The 16,158-nt window shown below is 39.3% G+C and overlaps 1 protein-coding gene across 2 annotated transcripts in view; it reads right to left on the reverse strand.

Moving 5' to 3' along the window:
- Positions 1-1,316: 1,316 nt before the first annotated feature.
- Positions 1,317-16,158, reverse strand: part of SLC17A8 (solute carrier family 17 member 8) — a 44,227-nt gene continuing 29,385 nt past the window's right edge. Inside the window, exons 10-13 of one of the 2 annotated variants that reach the window (XR_002123918.1) lie at positions 10,856-10,966; positions 6,439-6,566; positions 4,286-5,107; positions 1,317-1,360 (exon numbers count right to left, since the gene is read on the reverse strand). Coding sequence is in view for 1 of the 2 variants with exons in the window: in XM_019641731.1 (XP_019497276.1) it covers positions 4,763-5,107; positions 6,439-6,566; positions 10,856-10,966 (584 nt within the window). In the remaining variant the exon portion in view is untranslated. Of the gene's footprint in view, positions 1,361-3,358; positions 5,108-6,438; positions 6,567-10,855; positions 10,967-16,158 lie in introns of those variants that run through there. The other variant, XM_019641731.1, reaches the window with a different exon arrangement.

The raw sequence follows: 16,158 nt of genomic DNA on the forward strand, positions 1-16,158 counted from the left end.
AGTCTTGAGTTTAAGTTCTGCTCTGAAACACCATTTATTTATTAATAAATACTTGGGAATAAGTAGCTGAACCTTCCTCATTGGGTTGCCATGAGAATTAAATGAGTTCATGTATGCAAAGGGCTTAGCATAAACCTGGGATATGGTAATATATGAAATCAAAAGAAAAGTTCAGCTTTCCTGGCCCTTCAAATTGGTCCAGGTGGTTATTAACTCAACTTTGAATCAGGCTAGAATCTATTCTACTCTGATGAATTGATCTCTTTGTGGTCTCTCCTGGAGGGGGCTCGAAGCTCCCTCCCATACAAGATTTGCTCCCTAAAACCTAGTTCAGATCAACCAGAATGCCACATAGCAGAGTCACATCATTTATAGCACTTGAGGTAAAAAGACTATTTCAATGTATCAAGTGAGAGTTCATAAGACCCTGAACTTAGGCTAGAGCTGAGTGGCAGATGTAATTAGTGCTTTCTCAGTAATCCACATGCTCCCCTTGAATCCCCAGCCACCTCTGAAGTTAGGTTGGGGCTACATGGCTAGCAGGTCGATGGACTAGTAGCACAAATGACGGTGTCATTTCCAAGTGAGGCAGTGAAAAGCCTGATTGCCTCCTCCCTACCACTTTCATGGTGATAGCAAAGGTTATGTGTTCCAAATGGTGAACTACAAGATGGTGGTGAGCGGAGTAGAAAATAAAGCCTGGGTCCTTCAGTGACTGGGACAAGCCTCCTGTCACCCAATTCAACCCGCTCTCAGCTAGTAACACAAAAGAGAAATAAACGTTTGCTGTAGTAAGCCACTGAGATTAAGGGCTTCCATTAATTACACACTATCTCTAGGAAAATAAATCAGTTTGGGAGAACTGGGGAAGATAAAATTAAAGGGACTTCAGTGCCAATTAATTGCAGACCTTCACAGCAGAAAATATAGATTTTTTTCAATGTCTGCTCAAAAGCATTGGAGAGGCAGCACAACAGTGAAAAACCACTTGGCTACCATCTGGCCATCTGGGAGAAGATGAAAATCAAAAGAAGTGAGCCTGATATTTGAGACCACTTTCCTCCTGGGAGCACTTGTTAATTATAACAAAGCCAGTGTTTGATAGCTGAGCAGTTTGATGGCCTGGTATGGATACAAATGTTGGATGCTTATGAAAAAACACACAATGTGAGTTGGGACCATGAAGGGCCGTACTCTAAGAATAAAGGGGAATTGAAAGTAAAAGAGCCTTCTCACTGCCTGTAGCACAGCTTCAAATCATCTGGGTGGCCCAGAATATCTCAGGCCTTACAACTGGATGAAGAAGATGTCAGATTCCTAATGCCTTCGGGCTCCTGGAAAATGCAAACAAAAATGTTCTCTGCGGAGAAAAACAACAAAACAAAACATTATTTTAAGCCTAAAATCATTTCTACAAACAATTTTTCAAACACAATTTTAGATACAGTAAAATAAAACCTGGTGCAAACTGAAGTAAGATAATATGAACAAGCATCAACAAAACTAATAGAAAATATTGGGTTGTCGGAAAAGTCATGACATATTTTTTTCTACATTTTTCGTTGCAAAAATGCATCATGACTTTTCTGACAACCCAATAAAAAAAGAATTACATGTTCTCCAGATAGTGGCATTGATCGGATTAAAATAATTAGTTTATTATGTTCCAAGGAAAAAAATAAAGGATTGAAATTTTCAGCAGAGAACTAGAAATGTTTTTTAAAAGATGTAGCAAACTTGAAAAAGAACCAATAAAAGTTCTGAAACTGAAAAGACAATAACTAAAACTAAGAACATGATGGATTTTAATCATATCAGACTTTGCTGAAGAGGGAAACAAAAAATTTAAAAATAAGTCAGAAGATGACATTTAAAATGACATAGAAAGAAACAAAGGGCTGCAAAATACAGAAGAAATGGTCAGAGTCCTACAGCATCCCTTTAACTGGGCTCTGAGAAAGAACATAGAGAGAGAATAAAGAAATAACATGACAGATAATGGCTAAAAAAATTTCCAAAACTGATGTAAGACATTGAGCCACAAATTGAAAATGAAATTAAATGGACTTGGCAGGAAGAGAGAAAGGGCTACTTTTCTTTGAAGTCAAAGATGACTTCAAGAATTCTAGCCCCCCCAAAAGGGTGATGCAATCAACTGAGATAAGAAACAGAGGAGGAAGAACAGGTTAACTGGGGTCAGGAGACAGTCTGAATAAAAATAGCAGGTTACAATTTTTACCTGTTAAATTTATCATCCAGGGAGGGATAACAAATGTGCCATTATTTCTTGAATACTTATTCTTTTTCTTGTCATGCTCAGGAGTCTCCAGAATTTTCATTCTTTAAAAAGAACCAGTCAAACCTTTCTTGTCTCAAGAATTCAGCACCCTCAGGCCTCCTTCCCTTTGCTAGAATCCATGGTTTGCCTCCAAAGGTTAATATACAAATTTGCAGCAAAATGTACAATGACTTGCACACAACACACGCCTGGTGTTCAGTTGTAATTATCTGTTCAATGCAACCTTCACAATACCCATCACAAGATGATGATGTGCTTTTTAGTCGTTTTGGGTTTTTTTAATACTGTAAGGGCAAGTTACAGGTACCCTAAGTGCTTTGATTTATCAAAATGTGGAATTTGTGCATATGACACTGACTTTAAGTGTTAGAGTAAATACAACTCAGTGTCACAATCTACAATATTAACTTAAGGATTATCATGAGGTTTTTGGGGTTGTTTTAATAGTTATTTAACTTTATTAACAGAAGGAAAAATAAAACACTGGCTACCATAATTTCTCATTTTTTTTACTTAGAAAACAGCACAACTTTCACAATAAATTCTGTGGCTAATGGGTGAAAATAACATAGCATGCTTTCTTTTTGACTGAAAAGTTCCCAAAAGGTTAAAAGATGATAATGATGGTGATAGCTAATATTCTGAGCACTTTCTACTGACAGAAACTGTTCTAAGGAACTTACATGGATTCACTCATTAAAGATATTTAAAAATATATGATAACATAAACTATATACTAATGACATAAACAATAGAATTTAATGGAGAATCAGGCAATTCTTTTTTTCCTCAAAATTATTCTTTTTATAAAATACACTACAACTCTGAAGGTACAATTAGGGACCAGGAAAAAAAATTATATATATATATATATATATATATATATATATATATATATATATATATATATAAAATTAGAAAACATTTTACAATAATGCACTACAAGTAAATCTATAATTTTCCACAATATTACATTATTCTTCTCAAAGTAGAAATAAAATTTTCAAAAACAATGAACAGGAAAATAATTTTATTTTCAGACAAGCCTTTACATGCCAACATTAAATTTTAAAATATCATTAAAATTTAAAATATATCTAAAGAGTATCCATATTATTGCCTTATGCAATCAAATATGAATTTTTCAACACTATGAGTCTAATTGTCCCAGAAATTTTCATTCTAGTATTTCTCTGTATAACTACTGATATATTACTGTGGTGTCCCTGTATATCATTCCAAATACCATCATTACAAACACTTCAATCATAATTTTGTATAACTTGATCAGGCGTCCTAATATCACTAGCAGAAATGGCTAAAGACATACATTTTGTTTTTAAACACAGGACTCTTTCAAGAGAATTTTGCCTAATAAAGTGCATGAACAAACTTCTTAAATTACCGAATGTCTTAAAGATTTATAAGTAATTTGGGACTCTATTCAACAACATTCTTGATACTATGAAGGGTTGAAATTGAATAACCAAACCCTTGCTTACTTCTCAGCCATCCTGACCATCAGATTCCTGAAAATTTGCTATCTTGCTTAGCCGTTTTTTCTCTTTTTTTAACCTCTTTGAATCCGCCACACAGTCTGTGACCTTACTATTTAAAAAACTGTGAATTCACAGAACCATTTGACTCTTCAGATCATATAGGAACCTAATGGTTTGGATCTAGCCCCTCCTCTAATGTTTAAATGTTCTCTGCCATATCAACCCAAATGTTTCCCATCCCCAATGCCTGCCAAAATAGAGAATTATCCACCAGACAACCCACTCCATTTTCAGTTTTCATTATTAAAACTGTCTTCCCTACCCTGAGAACTGCGCCTATTTCAGACCCCACCCATCTCAGCTCTGGCCTTGGCAGAATGATCTTGGGAAAGTTAATCTCTTGTCTTAGTTTCTTTAGTTGTAAAACAGGGATAAGAAATGTATGTCATATGGGTGTGGAAATTAAACGAGAATATTTATAAAGCACCTGGCACAACACAGGGCCTCCAGGAACAGCAGCCTTTACTAGGAATAGGAAGCCCTCCTCTGCATGGCTGTTCTCAGAAATGTAGTGGCAGCGGCTGTTTCCTTTGCCCCAGCCAGGCCAAATAGCTTCCTTTCCTCCCATTTTCTTTGAAAAACATGGCATTGTCTCTCTTTTTCTGAATAAGTTCGGTTGTTTGAGAGAAGAGTCAACTGCCAATTAAAACAAACGAAAAAATATATACATATATATAATATATATGTACCCATTCTGTCAACTTAAAACAAGCTCCATACCCATCAGTGTCATTGCAAGATACTATTTCTCTTTTCTCTGTTGCTGATTAAATCTCCTCTTCCCCTCCCCCACCTCCAGTGTCCTTCTATTTGACGCTCTAGCACGCTGGGCTATGGGGAAGGCAACAGGTATGGATACTTTCTGGTCTTAAGGTGTAGAGAAGACAGGAGTGCCCTTCCGGCATTAGAATGGATCTGAAAAACTTCCCTCTTCATTCTGGTAGGATGTCAGCTCTTCCTCATCAAGGGTCATTCCCCTCTGTCCTCGCCACTCCTTCCTCTGGACTTCACAATTCTGGGCGGTGGCTCCATAGGACATCTTCTTTTGGGGACTTGAAAAACTCTCGTGGTTGAGTTCCGTTTCCTCGGCTAATTCATCCTGGTCCACAATGCCGCACTTCTCCTCCGAGAGGTTCTCAGGGTCTGCCCATTCCTGTTTCTCCCCGGAAGCAAAGACCCCATAGAAGATCACTCCGCTGTAGTGCACCATGGCAGCGATGAGAAACACATTCTGCCATTCCTCACGGGTCTAAACAAGGAAACAGTACCAATGAATATGTTAACCCCAAAGGGAGATCAACGGTATGTTTGGCGACAAAAGCACCTGGTCATCCCACAGGTAATGCTCTGCTACTCGGGAAGACATGTGTCAGAAGCATGCCCAGGATCCAAACAGTATTAAAGTTAAAACTATAACAAATATGCATTTTTTAATTTATAAAAATGCTTCACGCAATGAACATCTTGTAAAATACATGCAGCACCATTTCATAGCTCTTCGAAATATACAAACGGGGTTTCCACTCACCCTATTGGGTTAAATTAAACTTGCTTTAGGAACCCATTTTAAACACCAAAGGTCGCCTTCTTGCTTGCTGTTGGATACATAACAATTTGAGCCATGCAAATATAAAATATATTACATGAAATAATGGGGACTTGTGTTTAAAGTTAAAGGAACATAGTATCTGAGATTTAATAATAATGTTACCGGTCCTAACATCTCATCAACAGAGAGGGAGAACGTGGATCCTCTGCCTATAAAAACCTCCAAATCCCAACTTTCTCTTATATCCAAAAAAAAAAAAAAAGAGAAAGAAAAATCGCCCCATATTTTCCTCTCCAAGAAGAAAGAATTTCTCCAAACTGAAAGAATTTCTGAAGTCATATTTGTAATAGGCAATCCAACTAAAAAACAATAGTTGGGTAAAAACTCCATAGCCTCAAAAAATTCTTATTTGCAGAAAACAGCATCCTGAAACCTTTTCAATGACAGAGATGAAAGAAACCAGAGATTAAGTGGTCTGTGGTTCAACTCTGGATGGATCTGGAATCCTCCTTTACTATCCACCCTGGTCTAAATACATGAAGGTTCAATAATGACTAAGTGCCACACCCGTGTAGGTTCTTACAAAGGGTCGTTAATGTCTTATTTATTTTTTCATAATAAGGAAGTATAACAGCACTAATATTTTTATGCTGGAACATGCTAAGCAACAGATTAAAACGGGCTATAAAGTTTAATTACTTAGGGTTATAAAATAGTCTTGAGCAATTTCATATTTATCCTGAGTTGATTGCCTCAGTTTCTTCCTGTGTCTCTATATGGTGCCCACCCCCACCGCACACACACCTTTTTATTTCTCAGTTAAGGAAATGTGGAACCAAAATTAATCATCCCTGTTGCCATCAACAAACAATATTTTTTTTACAAGAAAGAAAAGAAAAATAGAAGAAGTTCAAATGACTCCGCCAAGTTCAAGGACATACACATTTACACACCGGGACTTGAGATCTCAAGTTGGTATGGTATTTCAGTTCTTTGATACTGTAACCCACTGCCTCAACGGAGGCCATTACCTTGTGCTTGGTCATCGCACCGACAATGAGGGGACAGACCATACCAGAGAGGGTTCCCACTCCGTTTGAGATGCCCATGAGAATGCTCGCATAGCGGGGGGCAATGTCCAGGTGGTTGACGTTAAAACCTACAATGAAGCCAAAACCTCAAAATCAGAGTCAAGAACAGAATTGCAAATACAGTTTGGAAAGTACACAGCTTCCCCCCAAGTCTCATCAATCCATGTAGTTTCTTCTAGCATATGACTAATGGATACCTCTGCTGAGAGGGCTGGGTTGAGGACTATCAGGTTGTGTCTGCACAGAGCAGAAAAACGTGCTGAGATTGATTAGCAATGTCTACCATGGCCTCTCCCGGGGAGGGGGGGGGGGATTATGCCACCTGTGCCTTGCAGGTTCAGAACTCCAAAATAATAATGTTTGGGCAATACTAAAATTCTGAAAGCCTGGATCACATTTATACAGAGTAAATAATCACACAATCACATTCAGTGTGATTAGAACCAAACGCTGCCTTATGATATCCTCCCTCCCAGCCCTCGACTCACTCCCAAAAGGCCACCGTAGGAAGGTCTGCCTTAGTGGCCATGTGGCATAATGGAAAGAGTACTTTTTCTGATCATAAACATTTGAACAGACACTGGCAGAACCCTCTGTAATTTACAAAATACTTTCACATACATACTTGATTTGGAGTCTGTAAATCTGGATTTGGATCTTATTTCCAGCACTTAAATCATTTTTAGGCCTCTGTTTCCTCAACTCTAATATGGGGGTAATATTACTTAAGTCATGAAGATACTGTGATATGAGACCCAGGGGAAGTATGTATGCAAGAGCTCTTGGCAAACAGCTAAGCTCTACTAACTACCACTCCTACCACTAACTACCACTCCTACCACTAACTACCACTACCATTTACCAGTACTACTGCTGCCTCCGCTGCAGCTAAGCCTCTCCCTCTCTGAGGTCTTCTCTCACAAGATAATGCTGCTGGGAGTGGTAAAAGAATAAGTCACCAACACCTCCCTATTCACCTGTTTATCAGGAGGAAAGAATGCGTGGAATGAAAGGGGAGGAGTGAAGGCAGGGGAAGGGCAAAGCTATGAAAAAAGGCTTCAGGTGCTGAGAACCAGCTGCACCTGTATTGCCCAGGGGTGCAATGTAGAGTCAGGCAGACCTGCCTCTCGCAGCTTAATTGAGATGGAAACCTGGACATAGGATTTAAACTTTCTGAACCTCCTTTTCTTCATCTATAAAGTGGGATAATCATTCTTATACAATTGTAAGAATTAAGTTAAATAATGTAAGCTCATTGCATGGTATATAGGGGTGAAAAACAACACATATGGTTTCTTTGGGTGGTTATCCATCTGCTTTGGTTACCACTATCCTGAACTGTCAGTGTCTGGCACATAGTAGGCACACGATAAATAACTGTTTAGTTAATTACCAATTTGAGCTATCATATTACAGCAGGGGGTTGTAAATTTTATTTATTCATGTATTTGTTTTTCTTTGCCTTGCTCTTTAATTCTCTATTCCATGCAAAGAACCTGAAAATAGAATTCAAAAAATTTTTTTTTCTAATTTGGCACATGGGCTGGTTGCTTTTTCCTACCTCCATTCAGGAAGAATTTTAAGAAAACTTTTTTTTGTAATAAACATGCTGTCTCTTTCAGATCAAAGTGGCAGACAATCAGAATATAAAACAGCTGCAAAATTAATTAATCTTACTGTTGATTTGAATGCGATAAACACTTTATTAGAAAAGAACCCAGAGATAAAAAGCAATTAATAGGATGGTTGAATATTATATCCTGATACAAGGCCCAGGCGCCTGCGTTCAGCTAAAGATAATGTGAGGAAAGCCACTGAGGTTTCTAGCTGCACAATTCTGGTGTTGATGGGGAGAAAAGAATCATTGAGAAACTGAGGTAGTGATGGATCTTTTTTTTTTTGGTAGCAGATACAAAAAAATTAAAATTGCACAACAGCTGGAGAAGTCTGTCTTCTCGACATAGGACATTTCTCAAATAGGCATCACCTATCCCTTGTATCTTTCGCAACTCACCAGTTTCAGCTCTCTTGTCTATAATCGGTTCCTAAATTGTGCCAGTCTTCCCTGGCACCCCTATTAACTCCTTATAAAGTTGGCAGATAGCAGATCTTGAGGAATTATTGCCCCAGGGCCACAGTTTTCCCCACAGTATCACTGTTCAGTCAGGCAAACTTTTATTGCAGTCCCAGCCACTTAAGTTACTCGGGCAAGCTAAGTCACCTTTCCAAGCTTCAGGGTCCTCACTGGTAAAACGGACATAGCAATACTGTTCTCACAGGGTTGCTACAGGAGTTAAATGAGATCATGTCTGAAAAATGGTTGGCTTGAAAGTAAGTGCTAAAAAAAAAAAAGAAAGTAAAAAGAAAAGAAAGGCAGCTGTTGTGATTTGGGGTATTGGGATTCTCCCCTTCCGAGTGTGGCTTAATTGGCAATCTGGGAGCAATATGTGCCTGAACATTTCAGTATCTCTGGGGACAGGATATGAATCTCTTTTGCATTACAGAGCCATCAAGGGAAAGTATCTCTCAACATCCTATTGGAAAAAAAGCCATGCTTGCTCTCGCCTTGTTACTCAAAGTGTAGACCACTGAGTAGCAGCCGCATTGCTGGGCAGCTTCTTAGAAATACAGAATCCCCACCCTGAACCTGCTGAATCTGAAGTTACATTTTGCTAAATCCTGGGGTGGTTTATATGCACACTGAAGTGTAAGGAGCACTGGGCCAGCGTAAACAGTAATTAAACAAAAATAGTAAATACGTATTAATTTTGTTATGTATCTGGCACTGGGTTAAGGGTTTCACATGCTTTATTTCCACTAGAATACAAAATTTATGAAGACAGAATCTCTGATTTTTTTCACTACCATATTCCCGGTGCCAAGAACAGTGCCTGGGTTCATGGGAAGCGTGACTATGCATGAATTATCTCAGTTCATTGAGATTGCCCAACAACCCTGTGAGGTTGCCATTACTACTTTCTCTAGTAGAAGTTGAAACTTGAGGATTTTAAATAATGTAGCAATTTCTTTAAATTTTATAAATAGATCCATGTACTGCCAAACCCAAGTTCCTAGTAGCAAGCTACTTTTAAAATAGACACCTTGGGCTGGCTGAGTGGCTCAGTTGGCTAAGAGCTCACTCAAGAGTGTGAGCTCTGAGCAACAGCAGTTCGAGTCCTGGCCAGAGCTGAGCTGCCAACAGGTGGCAGGATGGCTCAGCTAAAATAAATAAATAAAGTAAACATTTTTTCCTATTCATCAGCTCTACTGTTTTTATAAGATTAAGCCCCTATTTTAGGGGAGTTTAGCCAGAGGTTCCATATTTTTCTGTTCCGAGATGTTACCACTCCGTTTGATCTTTAGGCAGCCTGGAATGGTGGAAAGAGCACAGGCTGAGAGCCAGGCAGAACTGCAATTGTGTGACCATAGGAAAGTACCTAATTTTTCTGAATTTTAGCTTCCTTCATCACTAAAATAGTAATATTACTACTTACTTTACAATGTTGTCAGATATATGTAAAGTATTCCGTGATACTTTTTAATATCACGTACTTTTTAGTATGTTTTAAAGGTAGAAAAACAACTGGATTTTACTTTTTGACCCAGTTTTACAAGGGAGCTTTGAAGACAATAAGACATACTATGAAGACAGTGGACTTCTGCCTATGAAATGGGGATACACAGCACCTAGGGTAGCTGTGAGAATGACAGGGGTTAGTACACACACAGGGCTTTGGTCAGTCCCATGGCATACAGTGTGTGCTGGTCAACGTTCACGCTCACCATCACCATAATTATTCTTACTATCTGTTCTAGCCTGTTCAGAAAGTCACTGCCCCTCTCTGGACCTGCATTTCCTTGTTTGGAAAATGAAGGCTGTGGGGTAGAAAAAAATCTACAGAAGCTTTCCACTCTAAAAACTTCTGATTCCATGACTACATGACAAAGGAGCTGATATTAGCAGGTGAGGAGGTGATAGTAAGAGGTGAGCGTTGAAAAGGTCACAAAATCCTCTGTTAGGTAGGGTGACCTGGTGTTGAAGTATGAAAAAGTGCCACTTCACCCAGGACACATACTTAGGCCTCAGCCCATGCCTCAGGGAGGTCATCGGCACTTTGTGTCTATTTTCAAGATGGAAGGAGTAGGGACAATTCCAGCTTGACCGGGCTCCTACGCTCAGGCCTCAGTGATCTTACAAAGTCATCCCCACTAGATGAAATGCTCTAGCCTGTGGTCCACCTCTTGGGAATGGTCTGGCTACTAAAAGAAGGTGACACAATATCTTTTTCCTTCCTTCCTTCCTCCTAAGACATGCAGGATCTATAGAAAATATTTGGAAACCCAAAGGACACTTTACCTGAAATAGCAAAGCCACTAAATCCTACGGCAAGCACCAGAAAGGAGATAGCCACCCCTTTGGTATGGGAAAAGCCAACTACCAGCAGTAAAGTTGCCTCCATGCCAAAACCTGCAAATGGAAACAGCAAGAAAAAAATGTCATTCTCACGTCAGTCAGCCCAAGCTTGTGAATTTATCAAATAAGAATCTAGTAATATTTCCATGGACCTAAGTATTTTCGTACCTAAGTTCTGGCACGGTGCTTACAATATTATCCAGGTGTTTCCTGACTACAGGACTTGCTACTATTACCCAGCTGTCCTCTGAGCCTTCTGACACTATCCTGGTGCTCCCTGAACACAGGATGGTCCTAGTTGGTGCCAATGATGCCCCAGGGGTGAGGGATGTTTATTATCTGTTGCTTCATGGGTAGGTGCCCCTGTCATTTCTAAATACTAAAACTCTCCTATATACTGTCAGTGAGTCCCCTTTGTTTACATAATTTATGGCCTCTCCCAGGAAAATAAAATGACAACGCTCTGAAATTGATGGCCCAAAGTGACCAGAAAGCGATAGTGAATACCTGAAGCAAAAAGCAGTGCCTTAGTGCTTGTAAAGCATAAAGCATAATTCTTCCCTTTCGGAAGTTCACCAACCTCTCAGGCCTCTGTATAAAAGCCATGAGATATCTGCTCAGAAAATGCAGCAGGACAAAGTTCTTCTTCCTTTCATTCAGAATAAGTGACTCAGACCCAACAAAAAAGGATGAGGAAATTATAAAGGTGTTCCTTCACACACAAATACACACACACACACACACACACACACACACACACACACGCAGTCAACAGCAGACAGAACAGTGACATAAGCACTATTTCCAGGTGTAAAAGTGTCCTGGGGAATAGACGACACTGGTGCTTCATTCTGGAGACTGCTGGTTCCAGGCATCTCCACACGACTGTCCTATAGTTACGCCAAAGACAATATGCCCAAATCAAATCTCTGTTCTCCTATTTTTTACCCCTAAACAAACAATGCAAATCACCACCACCATGCTTTCTTCTTCTCTAAATTAATCTTCTAATCCACCTGTGTTTAGAACCCAGACTTTAGAGTCGGACAGGCTTGGGTTCAGATGCCACCTCAAAACCACTAATTGTGTGACATTGGACAAGTCACTTCACCTCTTAGATTTTTCATCCCCCCAAACGGAGTTAATACTACAGCCTGATAGGGCACCAGAAGATTAAATGAAATTGGCTATATAAGGCATTGCACACAGTTCCTGGCACATGGGCACAGCTCAACAAATGATAACCAAAAAAATCCAATGCAGAAATCTCAAAATCTCCCACTTTCTCAACTTTTACTTAAGAACCTGCAAGTTCAGTCTCAGAAATACCTGTCAAAACCGACCACGTTCTCCCCTCCTCTGCCACTGTCTTAAATCCTGGGCCCCATTACCTCTCACCTAGAAAACTTCAGTAGGCTCTTTCTGGTTTTCCCATCTCTTCTCTGTATCACTACCCTTATAAATTACAAATCTGATCACTTGTTGCCCCTTTGCTTAAAACTTCGCCAAGCGTTCCACGCTATTAGTGCAATGTTATATATCTCTCCTGCTGTTCCTATGTTGTCTTCTGTCAGCCCTCCCCTCTCAGCCCTTCCCCCTGAGCCCATACAAAGCCCTCTGCTGCAGTCACAGAGAGCTATTAGCTATTTCCTAATCACAACACTGTTTCATGCCTGTATTTATTTTCATGGGCCGTTTCTTCACCTAGGAAGCTCTTCTCCCACCACTTATTTCTCTTTTTTTGGGAGAAATCTTACTATCGTTTAAAGTCTAGTTCTAATATTACTTCCTTTAGGAAGCATTCCTGACAACCCTGCCCCTCACCCACCAGTGAAGTTGACATCTGCTTCTCACTAATCTTCTAGAACTTTTGCCTTGTAATTTTTCATTTGTGCTTCTGCCTCCCCCTCAAAACTGTGATATTCTCCAGAGAAGGTACCATGTGTATAGCACAGAGCATGGCTAGCAAGTAGGGAGCACTCAGTGAATAATGAACTAATGCAAAGAAAAAATCAAGATAATTAAGTTGCAATACAAACTAAAGCACTTTTTGTAAATATTGGTAAGTTGCCTACCTCTCTGAGTTCATTTCCTCAACTCTATCATAGAAACAGGGCAATAATAATTGTTTTAGATGGTCATCTAAAGAGAATTGATGAAATTATGGACCAGAGGTGTTTTTTCAACTATGGGCTTTATATCATCGCCACCTGTTAGTAATTTTGTTTCAATGATTTAAATCATACACAAGGCAAAATTGCTAGTGTTTTAAATACCAAGTATGCATGCTTTAGAAGTAGCTTGTCTTAAATAACAAGGCACATGGCTGAAACGTCTTTTTTCTTAACATTCTCAGCAACAGTTATACCTGAAAGTTAATTCCCACAAAGGATTAGAATGAAGACATTGTGTGAAAAATAAAACTTTAAAATGATACATTGGTTCATTTATAAGAAAACAAAAAGGATCTTTGCTAAATAGATTTCCAAAAAAAGAAAAAGCATTTAAGAACCTAAAGGAGACTTAGAGCTGAGCTTGCCGCACTTCCACAACTAAGATGGAAGAAGAACACCAGCTTGGCTGTTCCCCTCCTCCAGTTCCCCAATAAAATCTTTTAAAAAAAAAAGAGCCTAAAGGATTCCTGTATACAATGACAATGCTAGAGAGAGGACTGTATGTTTCAGGAGCTGAAGATAAAACTTGAACTTCAGTAGTAATTAAGAGATTCTTGAAAGTGAACCTATTCAGGGCTGACAAAAGAAACAACACCAGGATTTAAAGGCCTGAGAAATTTTTCCATTTCATATTAAAACATCCTGAAGTCACACAGACAACTGATTAGGCCAGCCTAGAATTTTTGACCCTCATCTCACCTTATATACTACACAGGGAGGTATGAGGATTTGACAACTGTCTTTGAGGGTCTTAGAAATGTGCCCTGATTCCGAATGAACTAGAATAGCGAATCATGTCTTAAGGTGATTTGTTTACTTTAAATGATTCTAGCAGCAAATATCCCTTGCCTACAGAAGGAAAAGGAGGTGACAGATTCCAAAAAATATGTGATATTTTTCGGATGAGAAATGTGCTCTATATTTCTTCTTAGAAAATACGAACCCAACTAAAATTCTCTAGATGATCATAGATCATGCAAGTGTCTCATCATATCCAAATCAATCTGGCGTATTCAGCAATGGCACAAAACTCTGTCTTCAGCTATTTATCTCTAGTCTAGAATCTCTATATTTAGCCAAAATGGGACAACCATGGTCTTTTTAAAAATTTTCCTACGTAGAGGTCACTGTTTCTGTTATGTCAAAATATAAAATGACATGAAAAGACACATGAAAAGGTTTTTTGTTTGTTTTTTTAAAGATAGGATTGAGGCTGGAGAGATTCTATATATGCATTCTAGTTTCTGAAAGAAAAAAAAAAGATTTACCCTCAACAGGCACTTTGTTAGCACCAAAAAATCTTTGAGAATTCTTACCACCACCACCACCACCACCAAACACCAATATTACCAATTATGGAAAAACAATGACCAAGTGATTAGGGCAAAATTAAATATAAACAAGACTTTCCTATAAAAATATGTTTAGAGTCTTCAAGGTACTTGTCTTTAGAAGAGATTGTGCAAGTAGAGTTTAAATCTAGAATTTTCTTTCAAGTTCCAGGTTCAGAGGCTGCATATTTTAGGCCATGGGAAATAGGATTAAGTAGCAGATGTTTATTGAATGCCTCCTTTGGAAAACTTCTGTTTTGTCAGTGTCTTGAACACAGGAGAAGAAAAGGGGCACTGATATATGTTGGACCCATGCTAGGTGCATATATGTGATGTCTCATTTAACTTTTATAACAATCATCTGAGGTAAATATTATAATTCAGATTCTAAATAAGAAGAACATTAGTCTCAGAGAGCTTACAAATCCATCTCCCTCCGCCTACCTCCTCTGATACAACTTTAGTTCAAACCTCCATCTTCTCTTGACAGAAAGACTCCAATAGCCTCTTAGTTGGGCTCCCTTCTTCTACTCTTGTGTTCTATATTCAGTTATTAAGCTTTGAAAACATAAATCAGCTCGTGCCCATTTCCCTGCTTTAAACCCTCCATTTGCTTCCCCACGCACGTCAAGTAAAACCCAAGCTCCGCGTATGTCTACGAGGCTTCCCAAGATCCGGCCCCAGCTCTACATTCTGATGCCTCTCCTGTCACTTTCCATCTCCCTCGGACTTTCCTTCCTTCCGGTCTCTAACATGCCACATTCATGCCCACCTCAGGGCCATTGCACATGCTCTTCCCTCTGTCGAAAATACTTTCTTGCAAGAGCTATAATAAGGCAGTACGTGACGCGTTGCCAACCAAGTATATGGGTAGGAAGGAGCAATCACTGGAGGCTGACAGAACCTTAATGAAGCACAAGAGGAGAAGGCCTGAGCCAATGTGGAAGGATGTGTGGAGAGGGCTGGGATGAGAGGCGAAGGTGAGCAGAGCTCACAGTAAAGGGAAAGGGAGTGAGCCAAGTCAGAGACAGAAAGGTATATTCAGGGCCCAATGTGGAGGGCTATACAGCTGGAGCAGAATTTGATCATTAGAGGAGTGGGACTTTGGCTACTGTATTAGTTTCCAGTTGCTGCAATAACAGATTAGCACAAACTTAAGTGGCTTAAAAACAATACAAATTTATTATTGTACAGTTCTGGAGGTCAGAAATGGATCCTACAGAGCTAAAACCAGGGTGTCAGCAGAGCTGTGTTCCTTTTGGAATCTCCGGGGAGAAAAATCTGTTCTTGCCTTTTCCGGGGTCTTGTACGCAATCTGTCACTTGAGCAAGTCACCTTATTATACCCCAGTTTCCTCACTGCAATTGGGTTTAATAATAGCACTTGCTCCACAGGGTGGTTATGAGAAATAAATAATATGTATGTGTAAAGAACTTAGCTTCACATCTGGCACAGAAAGCATTCAATAAATGCTCACTTTAAAAGCAAAAGAAAAGAGATAAAGTGTAGAGTTTTTAAAAGGCAAACTCTCATAAACATTGTAGGGGTTCACAATCACTTTTACCTATCTCTTTTGGTAAATCACTCAACTTCCACTTTGTCTTTTCAAAATCAAAACATAAAGCAGGGGGGCCGACCGAGTGGCACGATGGCTAAGAACTGGCTTGGGATGCCAGAGGGCCCCGGTTCAGATCCCACATATGAGGGCCAGTGACACTGCCCTCCACAGCTAAGATGCTGA

The sequence above is a fragment of the Hipposideros armiger genome, unplaced genomic scaffold, assembly GCF_001890085.2.
Source record: "Hipposideros armiger isolate ML-2016 unplaced genomic scaffold, ASM189008v1 scaffold_63, whole genome shotgun sequence".
Classification (NCBI taxonomy): domain Eukaryota; kingdom Metazoa; phylum Chordata; class Mammalia; order Chiroptera; family Hipposideridae; genus Hipposideros; species Hipposideros armiger.